We start from the raw sequence: 27,122 nt of genomic DNA, 5'->3' as shown, positions 1-27,122 counted from the left end.
TATCATTTATGATGACCAATTAAAATGTTTGTGTCTGTCTTTAAGCAAATTACTTCTGTAATTCAGGTAGCTGAAATCACCACTCATCCCACACTTCTGTCATCTCCCTCCCTCAGTGTAATATCTTTCTTTGCCCAGCCTCTATTAGCATTTTAAAGAGAAAAAGCTTACTTGGATTGAGTAGTTAAGGTATAAACCTGAGTCTTTTTAAAGGACAGAAATTAAATAGCGGGTTGATTCTCCACCCCACCCCTCCACCCCCTGCCCTGAGTATCCCTGTTATACTGCCTTTTTTTTTCCCCCCTTGGAGTGACAAGTATAACTCATAGTCAGAAAAAGAACTTTCTGGAGCAATAGAGGCCTCGGGCATTATTCTCATATTGGGCTCAAAGTTGTCAGCTTAACTTTATTTCCTTTGGTCCATACAAAGGCAGTAAAGGCAACAATTGGAAACACACAACAGCTTTACCCTTTTGTTTCCTCCAAAGCCTCCATAATGGGGTTCTGTCAAGAGCTTTTCAAATGATAACAAAACATGCCTCTCCATGTATGTTTCCAACACCCATAAATAAGCCCAAACCATTTTTACTATTCTAAAAATCAGGTGAGGGCATGATTTTTTATGAACCTTTGACAACACGACTGTTGTCAGCCGTTCATCTGACTATAGCTGTTATTTCTGGCTTCATGGATATTGAAATAAGATTAAAATAGCTGGAACTTAGCTGGAAATTCTGATTACATACGGTGCTTTTGCTGTGGAACTCGGAGCAACCAGAAATGGCTGAGCAACATCTGGGATCACCAAGCTATGTTTATGAACTCATTTGTCTGTGGATTACCCTGGGCTCCTGGAACTAATGATACAAGGTTTATTCCTCAGAAGCTGCTGGAGCTCAACTACAGAGCAGTGGAATTTGCCTTATTTTCTATAGAAATGTACACGTTCTTGTTTACATAACATTACTCTGACATTATAGTAATGACTTCCAGAAAAACGCTGATAATTGCAAGGGTGAAGAAATAAGTCTGAAGACAGTGCTGCCTTTTAGAACAATTATAATTTCATTAAAATAGGAACATAACTTAAAGATAGATTTTATTCTCTTTGATGATTTACTCATGCAAACTGCACATAAAAGAAAACAGTACAGTTTGTGAAACATGTCAAATGTAAAGACCCAAAATGCTAAGTACAGAAGTAGTGTGACATACGTCTCAAAACGGAATCCATGGTAGTACGGCTAATACCTTTTCTCTATTTGCTGAACACAGATTTTAATGGTTCTTTTTCCAGCCCCACTGTTAAATCCATTAACTGTTTACATATCTCCTATACACTTATGTAGACTTATTTTACAAGCGCAACAGTTTTGTTATAAAAAAACTCCACTTATATGATTTAAAAGCCTTTGTGTTTAGGAGAGCAAATTATAGTATAATCAACGAGGCCTTATCTAGTCCACCAAAATTACAATGAAAAGTGACTGTAGAGCTTTCTTGCAAAATTCACATTTTGTGCCTATGCAATTAATTTCGTTCTCACAAGAGTTCCATTGTATTTCCCCATCCTGGAAACATTCAATAACTGTTACAGCTTTTTATGTTGAAATTGGGAAAGTAAGACTTTTAAACACATGAGGTTTTCAACACAACTTTCTTAGATTTAAAATACAAAATATTTAGAATCCCTATTATTTTCATGCTTAAAGCCCTGCAATGATACATATACGACTTAGATACTTCTTTGTCCAGCTTTCATTATAGTATGGTTGTATATATATTGCAGAAATTATGATTTTCCTGTGGATCAATTACATTTTTAGACTTAAAACTGAACCGAACAGAAACTTGATGGCACTGACACTTAAAAACACATGGTATAGTGTGGAGAAGGAAGAGCAAATGAACTACACAACCCATTATAAATGCATTAAATCTTTGTTATATACATAATGGAATCCTGCTTTACTGCCAGTTGCTACTATGCATCTGTTTTTGCTATTATACAAAGTTTTCCGACCTGAAAGCACACATCTACTTTTTTTAAAACAACTTAATCTATTGTAAAATATTAAACTGTATTTTGACATGAGTACAGAATCAAAATAGATAATGGCACATTTAAAAAACTCAGTATCCTACAGATGATTGGATAATGAGAGAAAGTGTACCTACAATCATCTCATCAGAAACAAACTACATCATGGAATGTTAGTTATCCAAGTTCGCACAGTAAATAACATTTTAAAACTGCAATCACCTATCAGCCAGCATCACATTGAAGGCATCTTTAAACATTCAAGCAAAAGACTGCTGGCATTAACTACTGAACCATTCTCACGCACACACCACACACACCACATTATAATTACATTGTTTCCAAGATACGGTAGATACTGATTTTTTTTTTCCACAAGAAAGGTATCAAAATTTTTGCTACTAAAAGATGACAGTGCTTACACAAGAATTAAGTACAAGTTAGCTTGCAAATACAAGACAATGACAAAAAAAAGTCGAGTTGTCTGAAGAAGGATTTTAGGCTTTTCTGGCATCCAAAACCTTGAGTAAACTCCTTAGTCTGCGACTCAAAAATCCACAAAATATCAACCTACTTTGGAATACTATGTATTCCATATCTGATAACCCTGTATTTTACAATATGCTTACTGATTTCAGCCTAGCATCAAGGGGTGGTTATAGATATCTATTCTGACTAGAGAAATAAAGCTCTTCTCCCACCAGAATGGAAGTGTTGGAGTGGAAAAAAACAAACACCTGACATCGATTTAAACTTAAAAAAAAAAAAAAAATCAAATCTATTTAGTAATGATCCTCATCTAGGATTGGTATGTGCATAAGAGTACTGTATCTCATATACTGTACTGGCCCTATTAAAATTAAGAACCCCAACAGATAAAAGCCAACCAAAATGCTATACACAAAACAACCCAAATGTTTTTCTCCCAATGTTCTTCCTCTCATAATGTGCAAAACAACAAAAAGGCAAAAAGACTAAAAGCAAATTTACTGTAACTGTCTTTCTCTTGCCTAGTGCTTTATGACCTTGCTCATGTTACAAAGTCAATAGGGACTATGCAGAACTTTGGTATAAAAATGTCACATAATATTACTATCACAGTCTTGGGGATGACCTTCAGTAATTCACCCCAATGTTTGTTGAAATAATACCAAATTAAAAATGAAATAAACCACATTGTACTGTACACACACTTTACACATTAAGCACAAAAAATAACTAGTAAAACTAATACTTAAAAAAAAAAAAAAGTCTTTTGCCAAGAGACTAGAACTGCTGTTCTGTCTCATCTCCACCTGCCAATCGTTAAAGCCAAATTTAAGTTGGATTTTTAAAAACGAGTAATTTTAAGCTACAATTTCTCCTAGATGGAGACTGGTCTTTTGTTGGTTTCCCTTTAAAGTCACAGGTGTGTATCTAAGAAACTGATGCAACGCAAGTTTTTAATCAACTTCCTGAAGGCTGCGACTGGGAGGGAGGCGCCATGACGATCTGGGAAAGCACGGGCTCCGTGCTCTGGTCCGCCATCTGGGTGAGAACGGAGGTGGCCACCGCTTCGGCCTTGGAAGTGGAGCTTACGCCGTTGGAAGTGCTGACAGAACTGTGCTGAATAGCTTCTGTGTGTGGACTGCTTGGCACTGATATGTCTTCCGAGCTGTCATCTTTCTCTGCAGCTGAAGAAGAAAAACTAATTGATTTTGTCTCCCAGAATGCACACCACCCCATCCCAGTAACAGCAATCAGTCCCTAAATGATTAAAATTCATGGTGTAATGCAGCACAAATGGCAAAACAATCTTATTTTCGTTTTTTTAAAAAAGAAATACTACTTTGTAAGCAAAAAAACAGACTGCAGTATGGACTATTCAGGAAACCAGAACTGATTTTCACATCTTCAAAGCCATGATTAAAATTGTCTGATTTCTTCCTAGTTAATCAGCTGGTGGGTACCATGCCTAATTCTAATGATGCATGTTCACATCAATAAGCAATATTCATAGACTAAAAATGCTACCAGACCTCTTCTTTCTATATGAATTTGCTTTAGATTTTAAATATATGCTATTTACTGCATCTCCTTTCAGTATTCAGTAATGAATACTCATGATCATGAATAAGATATCTGAAAAAATACTACTTATAGCACTATATTAATTGGACAATACTTCAACAAGTTTTCAACCCACATTCTTCTAAGGAATGAAGTTCCACATCTTCTTTAGCATACAAATGCCTCTCAATAGGGTTTAAAATTGTTAAAAATGGTTTTAAAAATATCTTCAGAATATTTCAGGTGTTCTCCACAAAACTGAAGTGAATTAGCCACAGAGTTACACCATTTTTTCCAATGACAGAGGGTAAGCAGGTTAAAAAATAATTTTCACTGTGCAAAATCAGAATTTCCAAAATGAACGTAATTTTAAATGTCTTTCTTGCACAGACCTCCTAGTCATTCTAAAATCATTCTTTTTTCCAGAGTTGCAAATGTTTGCCAAGGCATTATGCAAACACTGTCAAGCAAAAAGCTGAGTTGAAGGCTAAAAAAAAAGCAAAAAAAAGAAAATAAGCTTACTGTTTTTTACTCAAAATTAGAAATATGTATGCTGAATTTCACTGTAACTTTTTTGTACCACTTTGTGTTACCTAATGTTTTCAAATATTTTTAAAAACAGTTTTACACGCCAGCTAAAAACAGTACCCAGATGGAATACTGGAAGTGCCTTTTAAACCACTACTGACTATGGTGATATACACAGAGCCAGAAGCAGGCATGAACCATTGCTTTTGACTAAACAATGGAACAAAACTTGACTTTCTCCAGTCTTTGCAATCCCTTTCAAATTTGCTTGAGATTGGCCTATGAATTTAGAAGTGCCCCAGGGGAAGAGAAAGGATGGGAAAGGATGACATGAGAAGACGAGCAACGCTGTTGTATCATATCCTTCTTTCCACAGAAAGTCAGGCTAACAGCAGCAACAGAACACTAAGCATCAACAAACAATAGTGAAATGAACTTCATGTTGGACTTAGGTTTCTATAACATATCAGCTATGGGTAAGAAAATTTGCTACATTAGCAAGTCAAGACCCCAATATAAAGATATTTTAGCAGCCCCATGCATACTATTAACACACTTCTCTTCAAAGCTTAAAATCAATTCTATTACTGACTGTTTCTAGAAAATAACAGTAAGGTCAAAAAAGATGGGTAAGCAAGAAAACTGCTATATTTCTTTCTAACAAATACTGCCTACACAATCAAAGTGGCAATTTCTCTTACAACTCTACTACAAGAGCATGGCCATAATTGTTCGGAAGTTATAATGTTCTTACCCACAAGGCCAACTATTTTACAGATACTGCACTTTTTCAAAAACAGATCTTTCAAGCATTAAAGGAGAGAGGGACACATGACACTGAGCTAGATCTGCTGACAATTACCACATATCCAAAGGTTTCATAATAACTGTATACAGCAAGAGGAAGAAAATTAGGACATTTCAGAAAGACATGTGTGATCCTTAGCAGAATTTGCCCGTTCAAGAACAGAAAGAACATGAACAAGTGTCAATTCAGTTAACAGTATTCAACAGGATTTCATCTTTGCTGTACCTCTATCAAGACGTACAAGATCTCATGTAAAAACAAGGAGCAAACTTTGTTAAAAATAGAAACTCTAGTGTCACTTCCCCAAGTAGCATATTCTTCCCCTCAGACAGAATGAAATGGCAGCAAGTAGGATGACATGTATCAAATACAGTCTCCCTGCTGTAACACCTGCTCCTCCTCTCCAGAGCTGCTGTTATTTTCCTATGAATCTCCATCTTCTTATCAAGCTTCTTGTGCTGATCTCTAATTTCCTTGTTGTCCAAATTCTCCTTATACCCAAGAAAAAGGGTTAGTTTTAAATGCTATGAGCCAGAGATAGAGAGGAAGTTAAAACAGATCATGAGATAGAGAGGAAGTTAAAATAGATCATGATCTTTCAGCTGCAGAAGGAAGGTCTTCCATTGTCATGTCTCCCTTAACATGTATGTTCTTAACTCAAAAGAAATTTCTGTAATAATATCACAATGGTAAGAACATGAGAGAAGTTTGATTTTCTCACTTTGATGGGCTCAGGAAGACCCTATACGCGCTGGAAGAAACAGTTATCAGTACGCTTATGATCACCAACAGAAGTGTTCATTTCATTGAGCAGATAAATATACTGTGCTGAAGACACAAAAATACATGATTCAGGTGTTTTCAGATGCCAGGGGCTAGAGAGGGGGAGCTTACAGCAGACAGGTCATTATATAAGACACAGACCTAACACTAGTTCATGGTAATAAATTGGACTGGAAGCGTAAACCCTTGTAATAAGTACAAACCAATATTTAGAAATGAGGTGCCACCCTAAAGAACAGCTATTTGGATTTTCTTTAATGTCCTTCCTAAGGTAGCCCTAACTTTACAGGAATAGTGGCCAAAAGGTGAATAAAAACTCCATTTGAGAAATGAAAACCAAACAAGAAAATCACTCAATGAATATAGAAGATACTTAAAAGTCACCTCATTACAGAGGTGACTTGTTTTCTTAAGCCTGAAGACTGGGAATAAAGAACAAAGGCTTTTAGAAGAACACAGGAAAGTCATACTTAAATTCTGATTTCTTCCTTTTTTCTTAGTTGACCAGAGAATTGCCAGACACAGGACTGTGGTTTCAAGAGTGCAGCTGATACATACCAGAATCATACTATAGCTAACAACGTAAAAAAAAAAAAAAGCCAAGGCATTTTAGCTTTTTTCATGGCTCCCCCAGCTTTGCCTCAAATCAAGGAAAATACACAGTCCAAATTGGAAATTAATCTACAGAAATAACGTTTGCTGTATATTAGAAAGTTGAAAATTTACAGAGCTACATCACATGACCTTTCTTCAAGGCCAGATAGTTCCTAGACAGGCTGTGTCATGAGAGGAGAGCTATTTTGGAAATGGAATGCAACGTGGACTAGATGAGCTATAGAAAAAAATTAAAAAACAACAAAAAAGGAGAGATTTTTGAGGATGCACTAAAAAGTACCCTTTTAGAGTACTCAAACTATTTGCTTCTTAGCACTGCTTACCAACAGCTTTCATTCAGGTAAGCAAACAAAGAAGGATTTCAGTCTTCAGAAGAAAAAAAACCCACCAAAATCAAAATGAGAGTGAGTACACAAGCACCAACATGTGATTCTGAACTCCTTCAGTCCCCTGATAATCACTAGAAAGGAAGCCTCATGGTAATTATTATTAGGCCATTCAAGGCCTATAGAGGGACTTAAGCCTAGTAATGCTCATTTCCAGCGAGTTGGCCCTTGTGAATGTCCCCTGCAGTCACTGAAGAGCTGTTGCTTATCCAGAACAGGCTGCAGGAGCGTAGTGGTTTGAGAGGTTCAAATCATTCCAGGCCTGAAACTGGTTAGTCACCTTCTACCATTTCTTTAAAACTAACTACAGAAAGAGCACAAGCCCTCTCATTTAACATCACCTACACTGCAGCCTCTATTTATCTTCATTTATATTCAGTTTAGAACAAATGCTCTCGAATATTATGATGTCCTTGTCAAAAATATAAAAAAATACCTAAAAATCCCTTTACTTTCTTTTTTTTTGAAACTTTGATTTTCACAATACATTTTCTTTTCACAAGTTTTCCCCTTTCTCCTACTACAAGTCCAGAAAAATCCTGAGAAAATATAGGGTGTATTGCAAAAGACTCCTAGAAACTATCTAGTATGGAAAAGATAACATGAAAAATAAATGAACAGCATCTGGATTTCTTCTATACACAGCACTTTCCCTGCCACGGCTTAACATACATTCAGAACCAACAGCATCCTTCACTGAGAAATAAAAAAGTTTAGGCTGGCTGAAAACTCAAACATTGCAACAGAAATTCATCCATACTAACTCAAAGTGCAATAATGATCTTTCTGGTTTCTCTGTCCTGATGACACCCTCTTCTGAAGCAGGAACAACACTTTAAATAAAAAAAATATGATCCCAAGAACAATCTTAAAAGAAAGAGGTACCTGCAGTTTTATGCTTTTCATTTGGCTTGTGAAAAAATTGCCTGGAAAATTGAAAAGATCTTAAAAGGTATGCAAAATTAAGTGCCAAAAATACCCTGAAAAGTGATAGATTATTTGTGCCTATTTAAATGCATAAAAATAACATGAAAACCCATAAAATTGTGGACTTAGCTGTTAAAACAGCTAACACAGCCTAAACTATCATTTTTTAAGCAGTGCACAATACTCAGCACTGCAGGAGTTCTGTAAGCTGAGGTCTTCAATTCTTCCACAGAGATAAGACTATTAAACCACTCACTACATTTTTGAAGCAATTCAACTTTGATTACTTGATGAATATAATATGTTTATTTATAGGAACACCATTTTCATTAACATATTGACTGAAACAATGTTTTCCTCTCATAAATTGTACTGTGGGTATGTCACTTAGCCAACATGCCTTCCTAACAATATTCACACAGAGATAACATGACAAAATCCTTTCAGAGGGATGGCATTACAACTATCATTCATGTTAAATTTTTACTTTCAGGAGACTTTTCAAGAAACTAAGTGAGCTATGCTTCCAATCTCCTTGCTAACTATTATTTTTTTCTAAAATTTGCTTTTGCCACTAATTAGTATTTTAGGTCTAATTCATTTTGCATTCTTCAGTGAATCAGAAGCATTATAGTCCTTTTCTGAGGGCAGAAAACCAGCATTCCTAAAGAGGCCATTTGCTAACTCTTCAACAAAGAAATCCTTACCATGTAACCAGTTTGTCAATTTATGACTTACGATTAAATATTTTTCATGACAATTCAGGAACATGCACCCTCAAACCCATCAAAATTTAAGAAACCTACAGGGTTTTTTTGTTTTGGTTTGTTTTTTTTAAAAACTTTGCATGCATAATGCTATCTCCCTAGTAGCTTCCCTATGAAATTATCTTGTTCTGTCAGACGGGAGCCATAATGGCCTCATCCCTGCAGCAATCATTGTTAATATAAATCCCAAACATATTTCTATACTGTTCCAATTTACTCCAAGATGCTATTTTCTGTCTTGTCAAAATGACTGGAGATCAAAGGACCAAGATTTATAAGCTCAAAACTGACAAAATCAGTATTCTAAATATATATGGCAATACAGAGTTGCTAAATCTCCTGAATCTTTTAAATTAAAAAATATTGCCCATTCTGATGAAATTGCTTACAATGACTACAAGTAAAGATGGTGGCCATTAAGTTTTATCGCAAGCACCTGAGGATCTGTTTGCATGCAATACAAAATGTTCCTTTATTCTCCTGAATTACTGACACTGGCAAATTAAAATGAAGTGGCTACATATGGCAGAAACAATCTTCACATTTACAAATATCTTGAAATATCACTAAATCATAAAAACGAAAGCTGTGGGTTATATATTATGAATGTTGCCTAATGCATTCCCAGCTCAGTTATTTGTAACAAATTTGTGTACAATGGACAAAATTGGCCATTTATTCTACAGCAGCAGCAGCTGGTTCTGGCACTGTATATCACAGCCAAAAAGGAAGTTACAAGTCAGGAAAGCATAATTAACCTTTAAAATGCTGGAAGGATGAAAAATCAAAAGAACAATTTAAAGTAAAAATATAGATTAGAAAAAAACTGGTACTGAAAGTCTCAGTATTCCCATCAATATTAGAACTCCTTTTAAAAACACCCTGTTTATAGAACAGCAGTCACTTAACGTGGAAATCAGAACAATCTAGAAGACACTGTACAGTAGGAGCCATGAACCTGCATCTGATTATTTTAATGGCTTGACTGATCCTGGATGTTGTGGTAAATGAGGACAGCTGTTATAGTACCTCTACTGAAATCTCATTATGATGAAGGAAAAAAACCCACAAGGACCTTTCACTGTACTAAGCTAAGCTAATGTATAAAAAATGGTTTATCATGTGCTCTTAATACTTTAATTATATTTTCCAAAGCAGGTGTAGTAACCGATAGTCCTTAAATGCTAATTATCATATGCATTTATTAAGCCAACATAAAACCTTCAACGTTATGCAACAATTCAATTTCAACTTAAAAATACATTTCTAAATACCACATATTAATTCCTGTCTTCCAATAACCTTTGAGATTAAAAAAAAATCTTTAATGTAATATATGTAATATTAGAACTGCACTTCTCAATTTTAATGCTCATTCAGTTCACTTTGGCAGTATTTCATTGATGCAGCCTCAGGCTATAGGTAATGGAACATTACTCACTATGATAGCCAGATTTCTTCTGCATGGCAGTTACAGGGCAATCTTTATGAGCCAGAAGAAGCTGTTTCAGCTGTGCCACTTCATTTCTCAGCAGGGTGACTTCGTTCTAAAGGAGAAGAAAGTTATATACTTTACCAGGCTCAAACTACACACGTTTTGAAGGTAAGCATTAAGTTTTATAGGATTTTCAGTTGTTCATTTAGGGGTAGCTAAAATCCAAGAAGTTTCCATTTGGCATATACTACAAAAATGTATGCATTTCTTTTATCTCAGAAAATGTAAATATTAGCTGAAACTTTGCTAACTTTATTATTTTCTATAACTAGGAAATGCTTTTTTAAAAAAAAATACAACGTATGCTTTTCAGTTTGCAGATGCAGAGTTTACATATAGTCTCATTCACATGATCCAGCTACTGAGAGGAAGGTTTTGTGATGAACTCTAATCAGAGTAAACCTACATTTAGCTACACACATCTTAACAGATGCCACAGCCAACATTAAGAAAAGGGGAAAAAAATATAAAATAAAATCCAAAAAGCCAATGCAGAATAATTTTTTAGTGACTATATTTATACTTGGACTTCAAAAAAGAAAATCTCATGTAATGGAAAATAATTTAGCAAATATTTGCTGATTTCCAGACCGATTTTTTCCTTTGGCAGCCATACATAAATGTGTTGTATGTAAGAAGGAATCACTGATAATAATGACAAAATCCTGAGATGTCTGCTTATGCCACTAAAGCGTAGTGTGACCTAGGAGACAGCACCTGCAAAATCTAGTGACTGGGTATATCTCCAGACTGTGCCTTTCCAGTACTGGGTGACCTTGAGCAAGGTCATTTTACTGCTTTGTGCTTCACTTTCCCCATTTATAAAATGGAAGACAGCAACACTTACCTTCCCTGTAAAGCAGTTTGGTGTCTGTAGATGAGAAGTGCTACATAACTGCATTACATATGACAATCTAAATTAGGAATGGTATGGCATTTTGATAGAACCATTTTCACTTTAAATAGTAGAAAAATATTATTAATCAAGTTATCTGTAATGCTTTGTGATCCCCATATCTTGACACGATATGTATTTTTCATGGGTTACTGTATTTTAAATATAAATCCTTTCCACTGACACTTGAAGTTACTTCAAGTATAAGAACCTTTGCACATTAGCATAATATACCACACACGTGACATAATTGTTTGGTAAAAGCTTATGTTTATGCATTTAGGAGCAAGTTAAAATAAAAGCAAACACAGGAAAATTGGACTGCAACTAAAATTATCTGGAAAAATAAACCACAAGAAAGTCAACTTATTTACTTGTAAGCTAGAAATAAGGCAATGCAGTCAGAAATGAGATGAATTACAAGTAAAACAATTCCAAAGAAAAACAATTTTTTCAGAACAGAACTTACTAGGTTTAATTACACTAAGTAACTAAAATACCAGATTGTTAAAAGCTCTTCTTTACATTCTCTCCCTCCATTTAGAAGACAACAAATTTCAAGCCTTTATCCTTACAAAAACCTGTTAAACTGTTAAGGACTCCTTTTCTATTCAGTCATTTCACTGTGTAAAATATCTCTTTTAGAAACTTTATATTAAAAGCAAAAGCTGAGAGATGCCAGAAATCTGACTTCACAAACATTTTTAACAAAAGAAAAATGTGACTGCAAACAAAAAAGGTTGCAACTAAAGAAACCCAACCAAAAGCCCCATAAATTCTCTGCCAGCTGGCATTACACATCCTGAAACCTTAGGCTGTTAAGAAAGCACACTACGAGGGCCTCCAGCTCTCAGTCTCCCCTTAGTTCACCATGTTACTTACTGAGGAGACACAAATCTGGACGCAAAGCAGGGAGCTGCACAGAACTGACATAGCTGGGGGGAAGAAAAAGCCCGTACTGATGTAGTTTAGAGACAACTTCTTGATAATCTACAGAAGTAACAACATCCAAGACTATGAAATATACTTCTGTTTAGTTCAAAGGAACCTTGGCAAAAGAAGTGATCAAATCAGGAAAAGGCTTCCAGAAATTTTCTATCCCGTCTCTCACATTTTAAGGAGGAATTTTATACAGAAAAAGCACATATAAATATGAAGTTGCAGTTTATCTGTGTAAGTAAAGTAATGTTGTGGGGGGGGGAAACAATTTTCCCCCCTCTCAAACCATGACAAATGTTTATGAAGAACTTTTACAAGTTTATGTCAGCTGTATTAAAAATATTAAGAATGTTCCTAGCAAAAATACAAAAAGCAAATATATTATCTTGCATTAAAGCAGACTTGAAAAAATGGAATAGCATTCCCACATAAAAAAAAGGTTGAGGTAATCTGAATAACAATGCTAGCTGTGTATTCCATAATATGAACACTTGTGCCAAGAATGCTATATGCAATGCACAAATCACTCCTAAACTAGAACTGAGTTATGTCTGCTAGACATGTGGGACATGGAATGTCACAGAAAGGCAATTTGTGGTTGCCATTTATATATTACCACTTCTAACTGGTGAAGAGGGGCTGTTGTGGTTAACCTGTTGAAAACAGGCTAACAAGCAACACATGGAATAAACACTTTAACAGTTGGCATGAAGAAAGATTATTTCAAGTTTTCGTACTGGAAAGGTCCTCCTCATTAATGAGTCTTTGAGTCAAGTGTAGGCATCAACATTTCTTTAAACAAGCATGAAATATACCTCACATGCTGTCTAGAAGAATTTGTACGTTCCCACGTTTCAAAATGTGCTAACATTAAAAAGCAGGTTTCTGGAGGAAAGCATATTGACTTTTACCTGCACTCCATCTTTCAAAAGATGCTCTCCCTTTTGCATTCTTATGAAGATATACCACAGTGTACAACACATTCTTCTGTATCTGCCTCTTTCTCCTTGCATCCAAAATGCATATGTCATGGTGGAACTGGATTAACCCTTACTCAGCAAGGTGTGGGACAGTATTTGTGATATATATTTACCAGAATTATCATCAGAGACAGGTAGATGTGACTTCTGGGGATAGGGGATTGATGGGGCTGAGTTAAACAATGCTCTTGCTGCTTCTTTTTGGACAACTTCCTATATGGGAAAGGATCTTTACTCACAGGCATACTTTCACAATTCAGCCTTCCTAAAGCAGCTTCTGCAGCATCAGTACAAACCATCACTTGATTGCTGCTCATTGAGAACCCACAGTGACATTGTGAGGAAGACAGCCTGTTCTTCTTCTAATACTTTGTCCTCTAAGATTATTAAAGCAACAGGGAGACCAAATACAGTCCATATAATGCACTTTGGCATCTGATCCTGCAATACCCCTGAGTGGCCGCTGCGGACACACCGTCAATACCTTCTTAATACATTATACAGCACCCTGCACCCTGCAGGATTGTGCAAGGCATACAAGCTAAACAAGGTGATGAACAAAATCTAAGATTAATAAACCAGTCAACACATTAGTGGAACACCCAGTGAACAAAAATCAAGTAGTAAATGGTTGGAAGCATGAAAAATATTTACATAGCAGAGCCTAAAATAAAAACAGCCTGCCTAACCTATGTATGTTACTAGTGTGATGTAACAGATGGAAATTTTCCCTTAAGCAAAAATTTGAAAAATACTGCTTAAAAAGGAAATTACCTTCAAACATTTAAAAGAACTTGGCAGAAGTTAATCTACAGAACAAAATACATACGTCAACTAAGTAAACCTCTTCAAAATCCATATGTACTGTTAGCAAGTTTTCAGCCTTAAAAACCTTCCCATTGACATCAGAAGCTTTAACACAGACATTACAAGAAAGCTACTGTGTTGAAAGGAGTCAGAATTGTTACATGAAGCAATGCAGTGCAGTCATTTTGGTATGAACCTGCTTTTGGAAATGTGACATCTCGGTAAATTCAGCTGAGCAGGCCACTTAGATATTAAACAAAATATGAACTACTAACCCAAACACTCAGTCTATAAAACTGCACTAAGGCAAAATTCCAAACTTATTAAATTTTCTATTAAATATAAAGTAAGTAATCATGGGTCATAACTGCCCACTGTGCTGATCAGCTGTGTTAGCCTGTCAAGTGAAGAATTATTATGGAAATACAGGATTGATTAATGTTTTCACATAAAGTACAATTTAATTATTTCTCTGACATTCAATTTTCTTTACAAGTCATTCTGTTCTTTACAGTTAACAGTTTTGCTTTGGTTAGATCATAAGAAAACCTTCCTTGAATTCACTATTACTGAGTTAACTCTTGGAAACCTTTTGGTTATGGTACTTAGGTGATTTTTTTGTTATAAAAATTGGTACATATAAGTGATAAGTTCACGTGATACAAAATATTACTTTCACTAAAAAACTGAACTATGGCCATTTTTTTTCCATTCTCCTTCACTTGTTTCTTAGATTATTTAAGCTACAGTGCTATGTATAATTTTGTAATTATTGGACCTAACTGAGGATTGTGACTGCATTAAAGGAACACGTCTAAAAACTGTGAACAGATATGAGAATATATATTTGCAAGAAATTTAAGTAATGCTGGTGCAGTGTCATGATTCTTGGAACACAGGAAACCATTTCACGTTGTGTGCTTAGGTAGGAATTTTTTTACATTTTAGGGTCTGGGATGCTGAGTATTTTTAAAGACATGAAGATGACTCATACACTGTAATTTTGACTACATGATAAAAAGTAATCTCAACATTCCCTACTTTCTTGTTAGTAAAACTATGATGTTTTCTTTACCAAACAGCATGTAAGAGAAGCTCCCATAGGAAAGAGAAGATACGTGAATTTGACTCAGTGGACAACTCGGATGAAGAAAAGAAAGTGAAAGTTTAATATATGAAAATACATTTCACTACATTTTCTAAATGAATGCTTCATTTAGGAAATGACATAATTTTTCCTTTCAGGAAATTTCAAAATGAAGCTTTTAGACTTTTTATTTTGAAAACAATACTTTGTGCCAATTCTTCTGTGCTGCTGGAAAACATTAGGAAAGTATGCTTTAACATTGAAGACTAGTTTAAATAAAAGGGTCATGGATCGTTCTCTAGGGGAAAAAGTGCACCCACATGACAACCTTCCAAGATTGAGAACCTCAGATGAGGTGGAAAAATGAGTAGCAGCATACACTAGCCTATCCTCTTACAGCATACTTCCATCTCTATAGGATTTATGCACACTGGGAGGGCAGTGTGGTGAAATCTGCACTGCCACTGCCTGTGTTGTACCTGTTCTGTGGACAAAAGAGGCCTTCAGTTTCCAGTGATGTCAATCTGGCACCTTTCACGAGCACTACATTCACTTTAAAGGAAAAAAAGTGAAGTTTAAAAGAACCACAAGAAATAAACTCAAAACTTATTTAAGTAACTCAGGTTGTGAAACAAATTATTAAGAGCAAGATGTGTTCAAGTAAGACTATTACATTGCTAATAAGCCTTTACTCCAACACATCTTGTCATCTTTGTGTAGTATCATAGTCTGAAAGTTATTTAAAATGGAACACAGGATAAAAAGATATGATCCTAAAGTTCACACGTTGTGAAATAGGAGTATGTTCTTATACTCTAATTTTACTGCTATATGCAATTAGGGCTGAATTTTCAAGTCTGATCTGAGCCATCAGTTACAAAATCATTTCTATTTCAGATTTCATGCAAAGTTTTAAGTTCCATTGAGAATCACTGTCTAAGAATGGAAAAACTTAACTCATTTTGACTTGAAATAAAAAGTATACCTGTAACTGGCCATTTAGTGAGCTCAGGTCCTCGGCTTTTTTCTCCAATGACTGCACCCAGACTTTCCGTTTCTGTCGGCATCTGGAAGCAGCAGCCCGGTTTCTCTCCAGAAACTTTCTCCTTTTCTCATCAGGGTCTTCATTGGCAGCTCTTCTTCGCCGACCACCTGTATTTGGTGTTTGTGGCGTAGGCTGAGCTGGTGATGCCTGAAAACAGTAGAAAGTATTAAATAAGTTATCAGTATAATACCTCTCATGACTTAACCTACAGCACTGGTATAAATAGTCATCACTTCTTGAGAAAAGCATTCAGCACATTTCTAAATACATTTCTTCTGTGGAAAGTCATGTCCATTTAACTCTACAGCTATGGTTGTAAAACTTCTACCGTATTTACACTCCTGATCATGTTACATTAACATATTGCACCCAAAATAGCTTTCAAATTACATTGAGTAGGAAATACATTTTCTATTTTTGACTCTTCCAAAATACTCTTCCCACAAACCTCGTCACAACTCAATTGCTCAAGCCCACCACACAGAAGCTGTTTGACAAATGCTGCCAGTGCTGAGACTCACTGATCCCTGAATCTCCAGATAGCAATTTCCTACTTGTTGATGTGTTCCCCACCACTGAATACCAATTTCCCTTAATCCACCCACATATTATGACAGGATCAAAAAATTTCAATACTTTAAATTATACATTATGCTCATTTCACAGCTGTATACAGAACCTAAACAAAGATTTAACAAAACATGATAAGAATAGAATGGATTTTAAAATCCCTTAATGGGATAAGATAGACAGAACATAACTGTCTACATGACATATTCACAGGTGCACCTGCATGTTCAGTCTAGCACAGTAAGAAAGTTTTTCTTTTTAAACTAAAACCCCCAAATATGTATCAGTTGGCATATCAATTTGGCATAAATTCTAGACAGCTAATAATAAAAAAAATCTGGGAACTCAAATCTGCCTTTTAAGAATGAAACACTTGCAATTTTTTATTAATACTAATTGTGAAATAACCATAAAATAATCAAACAGCAAGATTTCCACCTTGAAAATTCTGCTATGTGATATTACAAAAATATTCTTTTAAAAACTGAAGGAAGTATGGGGAACAGCAACAATAAAAAGGAGATCATTTTATGATGGGTTACCCTTTTCCTTCTTTTGTTCCAAATATATTTCTTTTGATACATTATCTGACTTTACTGGCCAGTCTAAGAATGTGAGGCTTTCACTGCAGATACAGGTCCTTCTGGTTCTGGATCCGGTGTGTGACTTTTATAAAATCAGTATTATGCTACAAATTCTGAAAATAATTCTTAGAGTTTTTTTAAAGCACTTTGGAAACACATTTCAACTGGTTTTTTTAGACACAGAACAGCTGCAATCCTCCAGGATTCACCCAGGGAAGTCTGTCTTTCCTCCAGCAGCACTCCCACTTCCAGTCTGACTCAGAGGTCTTGCCTTTTACTCCCCTGTTCTCATCTAACATCCCCAAAGCACAGCACACCATACCTAAAATCAGAGCCCCCCTTTCAGAACCTGAGATGACACAGTACACTTAATCATAGAGCTGAAACTCTTTATGTGCCAGCCCAGAAAGGATCTTTCAAATAAATTAACAAAGCATGATACCTGATGGAATAAAAAAATTTCCAAGAGCATTTAAACATACAATCTATGCAACAGAAATACAAAATAAACCCACTTTTTTTTCCCCAGTATATATATTGACCAGCTGTACAAATTTCAGCTACCAAAGAATCTCCTGTTAATGAACTCCAGAAAGCAGGACTTAGTCCTAAATTTAACAAGATGGGTAATATTTATTTTGAAATGATCGTCTTGGATTACAGATTTTAGAAGCATTAAGAACATGTAAGAACTATAAACACTTTACTGCTACAGAACTACTGACTACAAGAGGAGTACATTAACATCTATTTCACAAATCAAGAGTAAAGAAAAAATATATTTATTTGCAAAATAAAGAGAGGGCGTAAGAAGTACATGTCCACTCTGTTGTCGTACCGGTGTTTCAGTTGTTGAAGTTGCAGGCTGTTGTAGTGACTGTGGTCGTGGTTCCTCTGACTGAGTCCTAACCAACCCACTCGGATGTCCCTTGGCAGTATCTCCATTTGTTACCTGAGGGTGCTGCTGGGTCAAGGCTGCTTTCAATCTCTGAAAGCAGAAAAAAAAGAAGAAGGGGAAAAAAAAGAAATATTCTATCATGCTAACTTAAACAAATAATTATTTATACTAGTAGTTACTTCCATTTTGGAAACAGGAGTTCCACTTCTTAGACAGTTGTTTCTTTCAACAGTGATCTAGGCATATACCTACTAATAGGTAACAATTTTTGGCAAGCATGATAATAGCAATAAGGCTTACAAAGGATCCCAGAAAGAAAGGGATTGTAAGCTGTATGGAGAAGTAAAGATAAAGCCTCCTTCTTGATGAACTGTGCCCAAAAGGAGATTTCTGGAAGGCCATGAACAAACACTTGCTGAGACTGATAGCACACAAAGGTGTGCTACCACATGTGTAACCACCACACATGAAGGAAAATAAGTAAAAAACAGAATGTAAACATCTTTCCATTATAAAAATTCTGGTATTCTCTATCCATTTAAAATAGCTCGTTATGCCTCCACTTTTTCATGGTGTTTAAAAATACTCACCTCTGAAATCCTTCCTATGGTAATTAGATGAAAGCCAAGATGTTTGCTGAAACATCTTAAAAATGCTCAAAATACTTGTGCAGGTTATATGTAAAAACTATTTATGTAGAAATATGCAAGGTAACTCTTACAGCATGCTATTATACAGTAAAAAACTGCTAAAAGGTTTGATGTTCTTCCTTTATTGTACACAGCCACTACGAAAAACAGAAAGTTTCCCAGAATGAAGAAGGCAGTTTCAGAAAAGTACACAAACCAAATTTACTGCAATTTCCCCAGAGCTCAGCTTTAACAACAAAAATTTAGGATAGCTGCAAGCACTAGGGCAGGGCTACAAAAATTTTCAAGATAACGTGTTCATACTTTTTAGTATACGTACAGCACTCTGAAAGCCCGTAGGTATTTAACACTCAAGAATTAATTTGTTCCTTCATAATTCTTCTTGGAAAACAAGCTAACAAAAAAGCTTAAGTTCCTGTCTCCAGCAAGGCCTAAGTGTTTTCTAATTGTCTACTAAAATTGCTAAAACCAAACCCTATGATCTTCCTGCAACAACTGCAAAGTTGATTCCTCTCCCTCCTTCAACTAATCCTGGTTTCTAAACGGTAAATTTTTCTATGCAACCACCAGAACTACCAGGGAAACATATAATTTCCAAGTCAGTTTGTAAATAATATTTTTAGAAGAAAGTAGCAAGTTTTTAATGTTAATATGACAATATTCTTTCTAAAAGTTATTAACATACAATTTTTCCCAACCTATTTTCATTTATGACCTGAATTACTCTAGAAGTATTTCTTGTATTATAACTTACTGTTAGGACGTGACAAACTTTCATCAGTCATCATCAAGAGAGTAGTGACAGTAGGAATCAGTTGTAACAAATCAGTTACAATGTGTCTACTTTAACTTCTGAGGTTTTAAAGGGTATGCTCTCTTTTATTTCAAGCCCTCATATTCGGAAATTTTTCAAAGTTACTGTTTCAAAAATTACTTGTATTGGGTTTGCACAGCAAGATTTTGGAGGGAGTGGGGAAACCTGATGACAACCAAGGTTTTTTGGTATTATTTGGTTATAGGCAAACTAAAACTGGTATTTTCAGATAGCTTAATAGCTTTTAAAGTCTTGATTAGGAAGATTTTATTGTTCATGTATATCCTTGAAAACAAATCCTCACCACATCTGTCAAAATTTGGTAGGACCAGATCATTCCATCAAGAGCTCACAGAAACAAGATAATATACTCCAGAAACAATTTGTGAAAAACTCAGATCCATATTTCATATCTGCCACAAAAGCTCATCAGAGTAATAACCCTCCTTCTCCTGGGTGTTATCCTACCATCTGCTGCTCTATTACTTATCTTTATTTTGCAACTAATTAACAGCATAATCTTCTAAATTCAGCAAGTTAATTATCATTATTGTGGTCTTTGCAGCATCATCAGTCCTTATGAAGTCTTGTCTCTCCACCCCCAGAGAACATATGAAAATGAAGTAGGTTGTGAGAGGGTCTGTTTCTTTAGAGTAGGCTCATTAGGTGTTTGCTGATGAGCTCGGCATGCAGAGAGACAGGTCAGAAGAATTTTGCTGAACACAAGGTCCCATGCCGGGCTCCAGCAAGTTAATGTTGGTTTCTGAACATTTGCCAAGCTGCCCTCTGTCACTTCTCAGTAGAAACCTCCTGCGGAAAGTCTACTGGTTGCCCACTGAGCACAAGGTATTTCTCAGATTGTGACAAAAGGTTTTATATGCAAAGAAGGAGACTGAGGAAAACATTCAGTGTTAAAGCAACTTTTAAGTTCTTCAGAAACTTCTGCAATACACGCAGAAGGGTCTGAACATTAAGTCTGTATTCACTAGCTGTACACTCAAAAGAGGATGTTTTACAGCTGCAACTCCAGGCTCATGTTTCATACACCAAAAGCACACAATTACAGATCTTCTCACAAGATCAGAAGCAATTCTGCAACATTTAGAATCATGCATCCTTATCTTAGTGACAAAGTTTTTTTGTTTTGTTGGTTTTGTTTTTTTAAAGGCAGCTATTGCATCTACTTCTAAGCCTCTCTAAAATACCATTAAACTGACTTATACATTTGATTTTACTTAAGTATATGAAAGTTAGTTTCTTTAGCATAACAAACATGGAGTCATGTCAGAAAAACTGACAATTTATATTAAGTGTGCCACAGAAATCTGAAACTCATTTTCACTTCTATTGAATGTCATTCTCAGTACAAGATGGAAGGGTATTTTCAAAAGAATAGCAGTAAAAGACAGCTTGTGTCTAAATAAAATCTCTAGTCATTTTTCACTTCAGTTCTACAACTAGTAGGAGAAAGAGGATCCAAAAACATTCAAAACTATAGTTAACAGTGTCTTTCACAGGTGTGACTGGACCAGCTATGTTCACTACAATAACTTCAGTACTGGGGCAATAAAATTTAAATGCAATCTAATTTCATGTAATTCTTCCACAGCACTGAAACACATATAGCATTGTGTACATGTTTCTGTGGTGAAGCAGACACCAAGATTGTGCTTAATGCACTCTTCTACTAAATGTCAGCTGTTTCAGTCAAGAGCCTCTTGCAATAATGTCACCAATCTAAGGATTTGGCTCACTGCATAGCCAATTTTTAAATTTCTGTCTGTCATCATTTTATGATTTTTTTTTAATGACTTTTTTTTCCTCTCAGTCATTAGTCCTTGCAGCTGACATACATTTTTCTATCTGCTATTTCACTCAGTGAACCTGTTCCCAAATGCAACTGTCCCTCTATGGAATCCACATGATCATTTAGTGTCAAGCAACTTAAATAGTAACCAGAGAAAAGACTATTTCAGAAGAAAAAGAACCAAGTGCTAGAGGTGACATCTCAGTAACTCGCTTTACATGAATAACCAAAACTGCCATGCTGAAGGAGTTTGACACTTCAGATTGAAAACTTAATCAAACACAGAAATAAATACACAGTTTTGATTATTAAGTTTGGACACTCTAATCTAAAAACACTTACAAAAGCTGTAAGAGAGCCCATTTACCAAAAGGAAAAAGTCTCCGAAAGCCGCCCACAGTGGGAAAAATTACTCAGCAAGTATCTTAGTTCCCTTATCCTTAAAGGGTTTTAAGACGACAGCTGAAGAAAAATTTCAACTGTGCTCTAGGAAGGTATCCCATGCCCATTACCAAAGACGTCTTCTACCAGCTATTTTAAGCTTTAGCTTTTAGAAATGAAAATATCAATTTGTTTTACTAAGGTTCCGTCATGAATTTATAAAAAAAAATATACACTGCTCTTTGTACAATTTGGAACATGCAGCTCATAAACAATCAACAGGTATTAATAAAAATAGAGAAAAATGTGTTGTTTTCATGTTAATAAAAATCAATAAATTATCCAAATTCATATTTAAATAATTAAGTTTCATAGCATTAGGAAATAATAGCACTACAATCTCTAATTTGACTTTAATTGGTTCCCAACTTCACTTAAAAAAAAAAAGTTACACAACAGTAGCCTTTTGTAAGCAGGTAAGAGAGAAATAAATGATTGCAATAAGGAATGAAATCAGAGCATGATGTGCTTTTCTTACTACAAAACTGCACTAGCTCCTTGAAATGTCATGCAAGACATGAACTGCAGAAATACCTTCTGCAAAGGAAGGCCCAAAGCACAAAAGCCTTTTTGGCCACCTGGGTTCACTGATGGCTCAGATTCAGCTGGCTGCTGACCAGCACCCCCAGGTTCTTTTCCAAAAATCAGCTTTCCAGATACTTTGCCCCCAGTCTGTAGTGCTGCCTGGGGTTGTTATGACCCAAGTGCTCATAAAATTGTCCTCAGCCCATGCATCCAACCTGTCCAGATCCCTCCACAAGGCAGAGCCTGCAGATCAACACTCTTGCCCAAACTGGTGTCATGTGCAAACTATCTGAGGGAGGGCTCCATTCCGATCGTTGATAAAGATATTGAACAAAATCGGCCCCAACACTGAGCTCTGGGGAACACCACTTCTAACTGGCCACCAACTGGATTTAACTCCATTCACCATCACTTTCTGGGCTCAGCCATCCAGCTATTTTTTTTACCCAGCAAAGAATATGCCTGTCTAAGCCATGGGCAGTCAGTTTCCCCAGGAGAATGCTGTGGCAAACAGAGTCAAAGGCTTTAGAAAAGTCCAGATAGACAACACTGACAGCCTTTTCCTCGTCCACTAAGTAGGTCACCTTGTCACAGAAGCCAAGCAGGTCAGTGAAGCAAAACCTGCCTTCCACAGATCCAAGCTGGCTGGGTCTGATCCCCTGGTTTTCCTGTATGTGCCATGGGATGGCACTCAAAATCATCTGCTCCATGACCTTCCCCATCACAGAGGTCAAGATGACAGGCCTTTAGTTCCCAGGATCCTCCTTCTGGCCCTTCTTGAAGATGAGCATCACATTTACATTACATTACTCTGGTCACCTGGGACCTCCCCAGTTAGCCAGGACTACCAGTAAAAGATTGAAAGAGGCTTGGCAACCTTTTTCACTAGGTCCCTAGTTGCATAACCTCACAACACCCATGTAGTCCTCCTGAGTTGCCTGCCCCTTCTCCCACAGGTCATAAACTTTCCCTTTTTTCCTGAGTTCCAGACAAAGCTCTCTGTTCAGCCAGGCCAGTCTTCTTCTCTGCTGGCTCACTGTTCATCACAAGGGGATGGCCTACTCCTGTACTTTTGAAATTTTCTTCTCAAAGGATGTCCTGAACTCCTTTGCCCTTCAGAATTGCCTCCCAACATGAGGGAGAAATGTGGCTATGGTAGGCAAAGAGACAGAGGACATGTTCCCAGTGTTCTGCTAACTTAACCACACTAATAAATCCACAAATTGCAGTATACCATTAATGCAATTAAATTTGTAACAGCTTGTATTTCAACACTATATGTGAACTATTAATGAAATAAAAAACAAACTGTAAAACTAAATATTAAGTCTTCTGTTGGCTTAACCAGGAACACAAGTGAAAAATAAACCTGGTTACCATACCTTTGCAGAACTGAGTATGTAGCAAGTAAAATTATTTTCAAGAGATACATGAAAAAGAAGGGGGTTGATATCACAAAGACTTAAATTTTAAAAATTAAATGGAACTTTGCATTTAATAAACCATCACATACCTGCCAGCAATACATCACATTGCACAGAGAGTTAATCTTCCTGTTTGGAAGCTCTTCTACATAAACATTAAGTTTCTCATTAAATTGCTTTTACTTTCAGAGTGATAAGAAATTAAGTTTTTTATTTTTTGCGAATAGGCACTATATAAAAGTAAATGAGCGTAAGAAATACACATAATTCTGATATTCTTGAATTCTACTCATGCTTGATATTAAGTGACAAGAAAGGAGAGAAGAAATACTGCAAATACCCTTTTTACAGTCTCACTTTAGGAAAAAAGATAAGCAATCACTGAAGTGCATATATTAGCTAAATTGTAATGAGAAGGCTAATGAGACTGTTAAAATTTAAGTCTAATGATTTTTGTTTTTCTTTGCATTTGAGTGATTGCTTCTCTCAACTTGACATCAAAGTCTTTGCCACATCCATGTATTTCCTTTCTGCCCTTAAAAGCTTTTTAAGAGCAAATCGCTCAGTAATACACTTAAAAACCTAATTTCTTGCCCATCTGAAAAATTATTTGGAACCAATTCCTCCTGGATTTCACAAAGCAGAATTCAGAGCATAAGTTTCCTAACTCTAAGACATGCAGTTTCTGAGAAAACAGTTCTTGTTTTCACTTTCTTACATTCTTCTTTCCTGGATTTAAGATAAACTCATTTCATCAGAGCTGGTTACATTTAGATATCTCCCCAAATATTAAAAGATTCCTTTTCCCATTCCCAGGGGGACAAGAAATACACCTTCTTCCTTTCTGTCCCTCTCTATACTCTTCCAAAAGTCCTCAGGTTCAACAGAGGAGGAAACTGAAGGCAGACCTGACAGCATCAGGCCCAGTCAGTGCACTGGTAACCACCTCTTCTCAACAGCTTCAGTACACGGTAAACGTGGCCTAGTGTGCCCACTCTACTGGAATCCCATTACTTCAGACAGCACAATAACCAGTATTCCCAGACTCACTGTTTTTCATATTGTGGATTGAGAAGAGAAAATGGGTAAGGAAAGACAGCCCACAGATTTAGGACAATAGAAATGAGGTATCAAAGAATGTTCAGGGCATCCTCACACTTACCAATATTAATGTAGAAAAATATATTTTATCTAGCAGGTGTTCCTGATTCTTTTTTTGCACAAAGTAAGAGTTGAAGGAAGACAAACACTATTTCAGAGGACAGATACTGTTTATGGAGGCATCTTGTAAATATGTAACTGGTTAATTATTGTTTAATAATAGGTTTTCTATTGCTTTAGAACAGCTGGAATAAACAAACAAATGAGATAGCAAAAAAAGAGAAGCAACTACCTAATGTTGCAGAAAATTTTTCAAGAAATTGATTAATTCAAACTACCATCATAAATGGGTCACTACTATTAAGAAAAACAAACAAAAACCAACAAAGACAAAACCCCCAAAATTTCTTTTGCTTGTTTTACTAATGATTTTTCCAAATAATCCTCAAACCCCCTAAAATACCCAACACAACAGAAACAACCTCCACACAGAACAATTTGTTAACTATGTCAGTAATACATATCTAATTACAAAACTCTTGCCAGGTGGATTATATCCAGATGAGATTCTGAAAACATTTTTAAAAAAACCTTTTTCTTTTCCTAGTTTTTTAAGCAATATCATGTTCTTTGGGAGGAAACATATTCTGCTTTTCTGAAGGAAATGTTCACTGTTAAGATGCTACTAATCTTGTCTTTCTTCCAACTAATATTTCCCATCCTCCAATACAAGGAGCAAGACGGAGTTTAGTTAAAATGTAATGAATTTAAAAGAATGTTTAAAAATAAAATCAACAGAACTAACATAGGCTGAAATTGGAAAGAGCGGTAAAATAAATGCAGCTGTTATTATTCTGCTTTTATTAAACCTGTGCTTGCAGAATTTAGACTAACAAAAGAAAACTAAAGCTGTTTTAAAAAGCAACAGAATTTAATTAATTTCTGAAGTTATTCTTCTTGAGGAATAATGGAGTTTTTCACTTACCAATTTAGCCTCAGACTGCACTGGCTGTGGGGAGGAAGGCCCTGGGATTCCTGGGATACTAGGCACCATGGTGACAGGTCTAACAAGCTGACCAGATAAAGTATAAAAATGAAGAAAACCTGAGTATGTTATCATAATAGAGAGCATATGACAACACTACCCTCTGAAGCCAAAACAGCTATCAAGGTGCTTTATAACTAAGTTCTATGCTGCACTTATGCAAATCTGCTCCACTTTCAAATTAATATAGCATCATGCTTACTTACTGGAACTGCAGCAGGGACATGCACATTAGAATTTGTGATAGATGCAGGAATAGCAACAGGCATGGTTTGTCCATTAGGAAGATGTAACAGCAGAGGAAAAGGACCTGGAACTGGACTGAAAAAGGAATGAACTATATAAAAGAAAACTTATCCAGAGAAGAGAACAAGTTTACACATTATTTTAAATTGGTTTGTTTCTTTACAGGTGTAATGTAATATTCATTTGGAGATCAAAAATATGAACTTAGTGATGTGGAGAACATGGCATTATATCTCACATGTAGTGAAAGTTACATGTTTCATGTGTAGTAAAGCACCACATTACACCAAAGCATCTCAAATTCATACATTAACTGCAGAAACAGTAACTGAAAGTAAACAAGATTTTCAAATTCTGCAAGAAAACATTTTACTAAGATTTGTGTAACTTACACTATTGGTCTGTTAGATGATGGAGCCTGGGTAATAACAGTACTAGAAGTTGGTGATGGTATTGCCTGTTGAATAATAACACTTGAGTCAGAACTCGTAAGTAGTACATTAGGAACTTGTAGTGATGCTGGACGAACTATTGTTGATGTAGGCTGTGCAGTCTGCTGCAGTGACACTTCCTGAGAAAAAACAAAGGTTAATCAGTTTGTAAATTACAATTAGAGACCACTAATTCTGACTGTTAAATGAACACAGTTTGAAGGAACAAATCAGAATTTCGGTAACATTATGCAAGTAGAATCAGTTAGACAATTAAAAACATTCAAAAAACCCCTTCTAGATGAATCATTTAAACCATCAAAGTAAAATTTATTCCAACGACAGTGATTTTAGCTTTATGACAAACCTGGCAATTTATGCTAAGGCTGCTATCACTTATAATTCAGTTTTAATCAGATTTTAATTTTTTTTTC

The 27,122-nt window shown here is 35.8% G+C and overlaps 1 protein-coding gene across 7 annotated transcripts in view; it reads right to left on the bottom strand.

The window, feature by feature from the left end:
* Positions 1-1,042: 1,042 nt before the first annotated feature.
* ATF2 (activating transcription factor 2) overlaps positions 1,043-27,122 on the bottom strand; it is a 44,467-nt gene continuing 18,387 nt past the window's right edge. For 6 of the 7 annotated variants that reach the window (XM_027636804.1, XM_027636811.1, XM_027636810.1 and 3 more), the window contains 7 exons: positions 26,650-26,828; positions 26,218-26,332; positions 25,952-26,038; positions 18,145-18,294; positions 16,093-16,299; positions 10,346-10,451; positions 1,043-3,714 (listed from right to left, as the gene is read on the bottom strand). In XM_027636804.1, the coding sequence (XP_027492605.1) occupies positions 3,488-3,714; positions 10,346-10,451; positions 16,093-16,299; positions 18,145-18,294; positions 25,952-26,038; positions 26,218-26,332; positions 26,650-26,828 (1,071 nt within the window). In that variant the 3' untranslated portion in view covers positions 1,043-3,487. The remainder of the gene's footprint in view (positions 3,715-10,345; positions 10,452-16,092; positions 16,300-18,144; positions 18,295-25,951; positions 26,039-26,217; positions 26,333-26,649; positions 26,829-27,122) is intronic. The other variant, XM_027636809.1, reaches the window with a different exon arrangement.

Source organism: Corapipo altera, unplaced genomic scaffold, assembly GCF_003945725.1.
Source record: "Corapipo altera isolate COAL_440 unplaced genomic scaffold, ASM394572v1 45, whole genome shotgun sequence".
NCBI classification, from domain to species: Eukaryota; Metazoa; Chordata; class Aves; order Passeriformes; family Pipridae; genus Corapipo; species Corapipo altera.
Note: the sequence above shows the minus strand (reverse complement) of the source record. Positions and strands in the feature narration are given on the sequence as shown.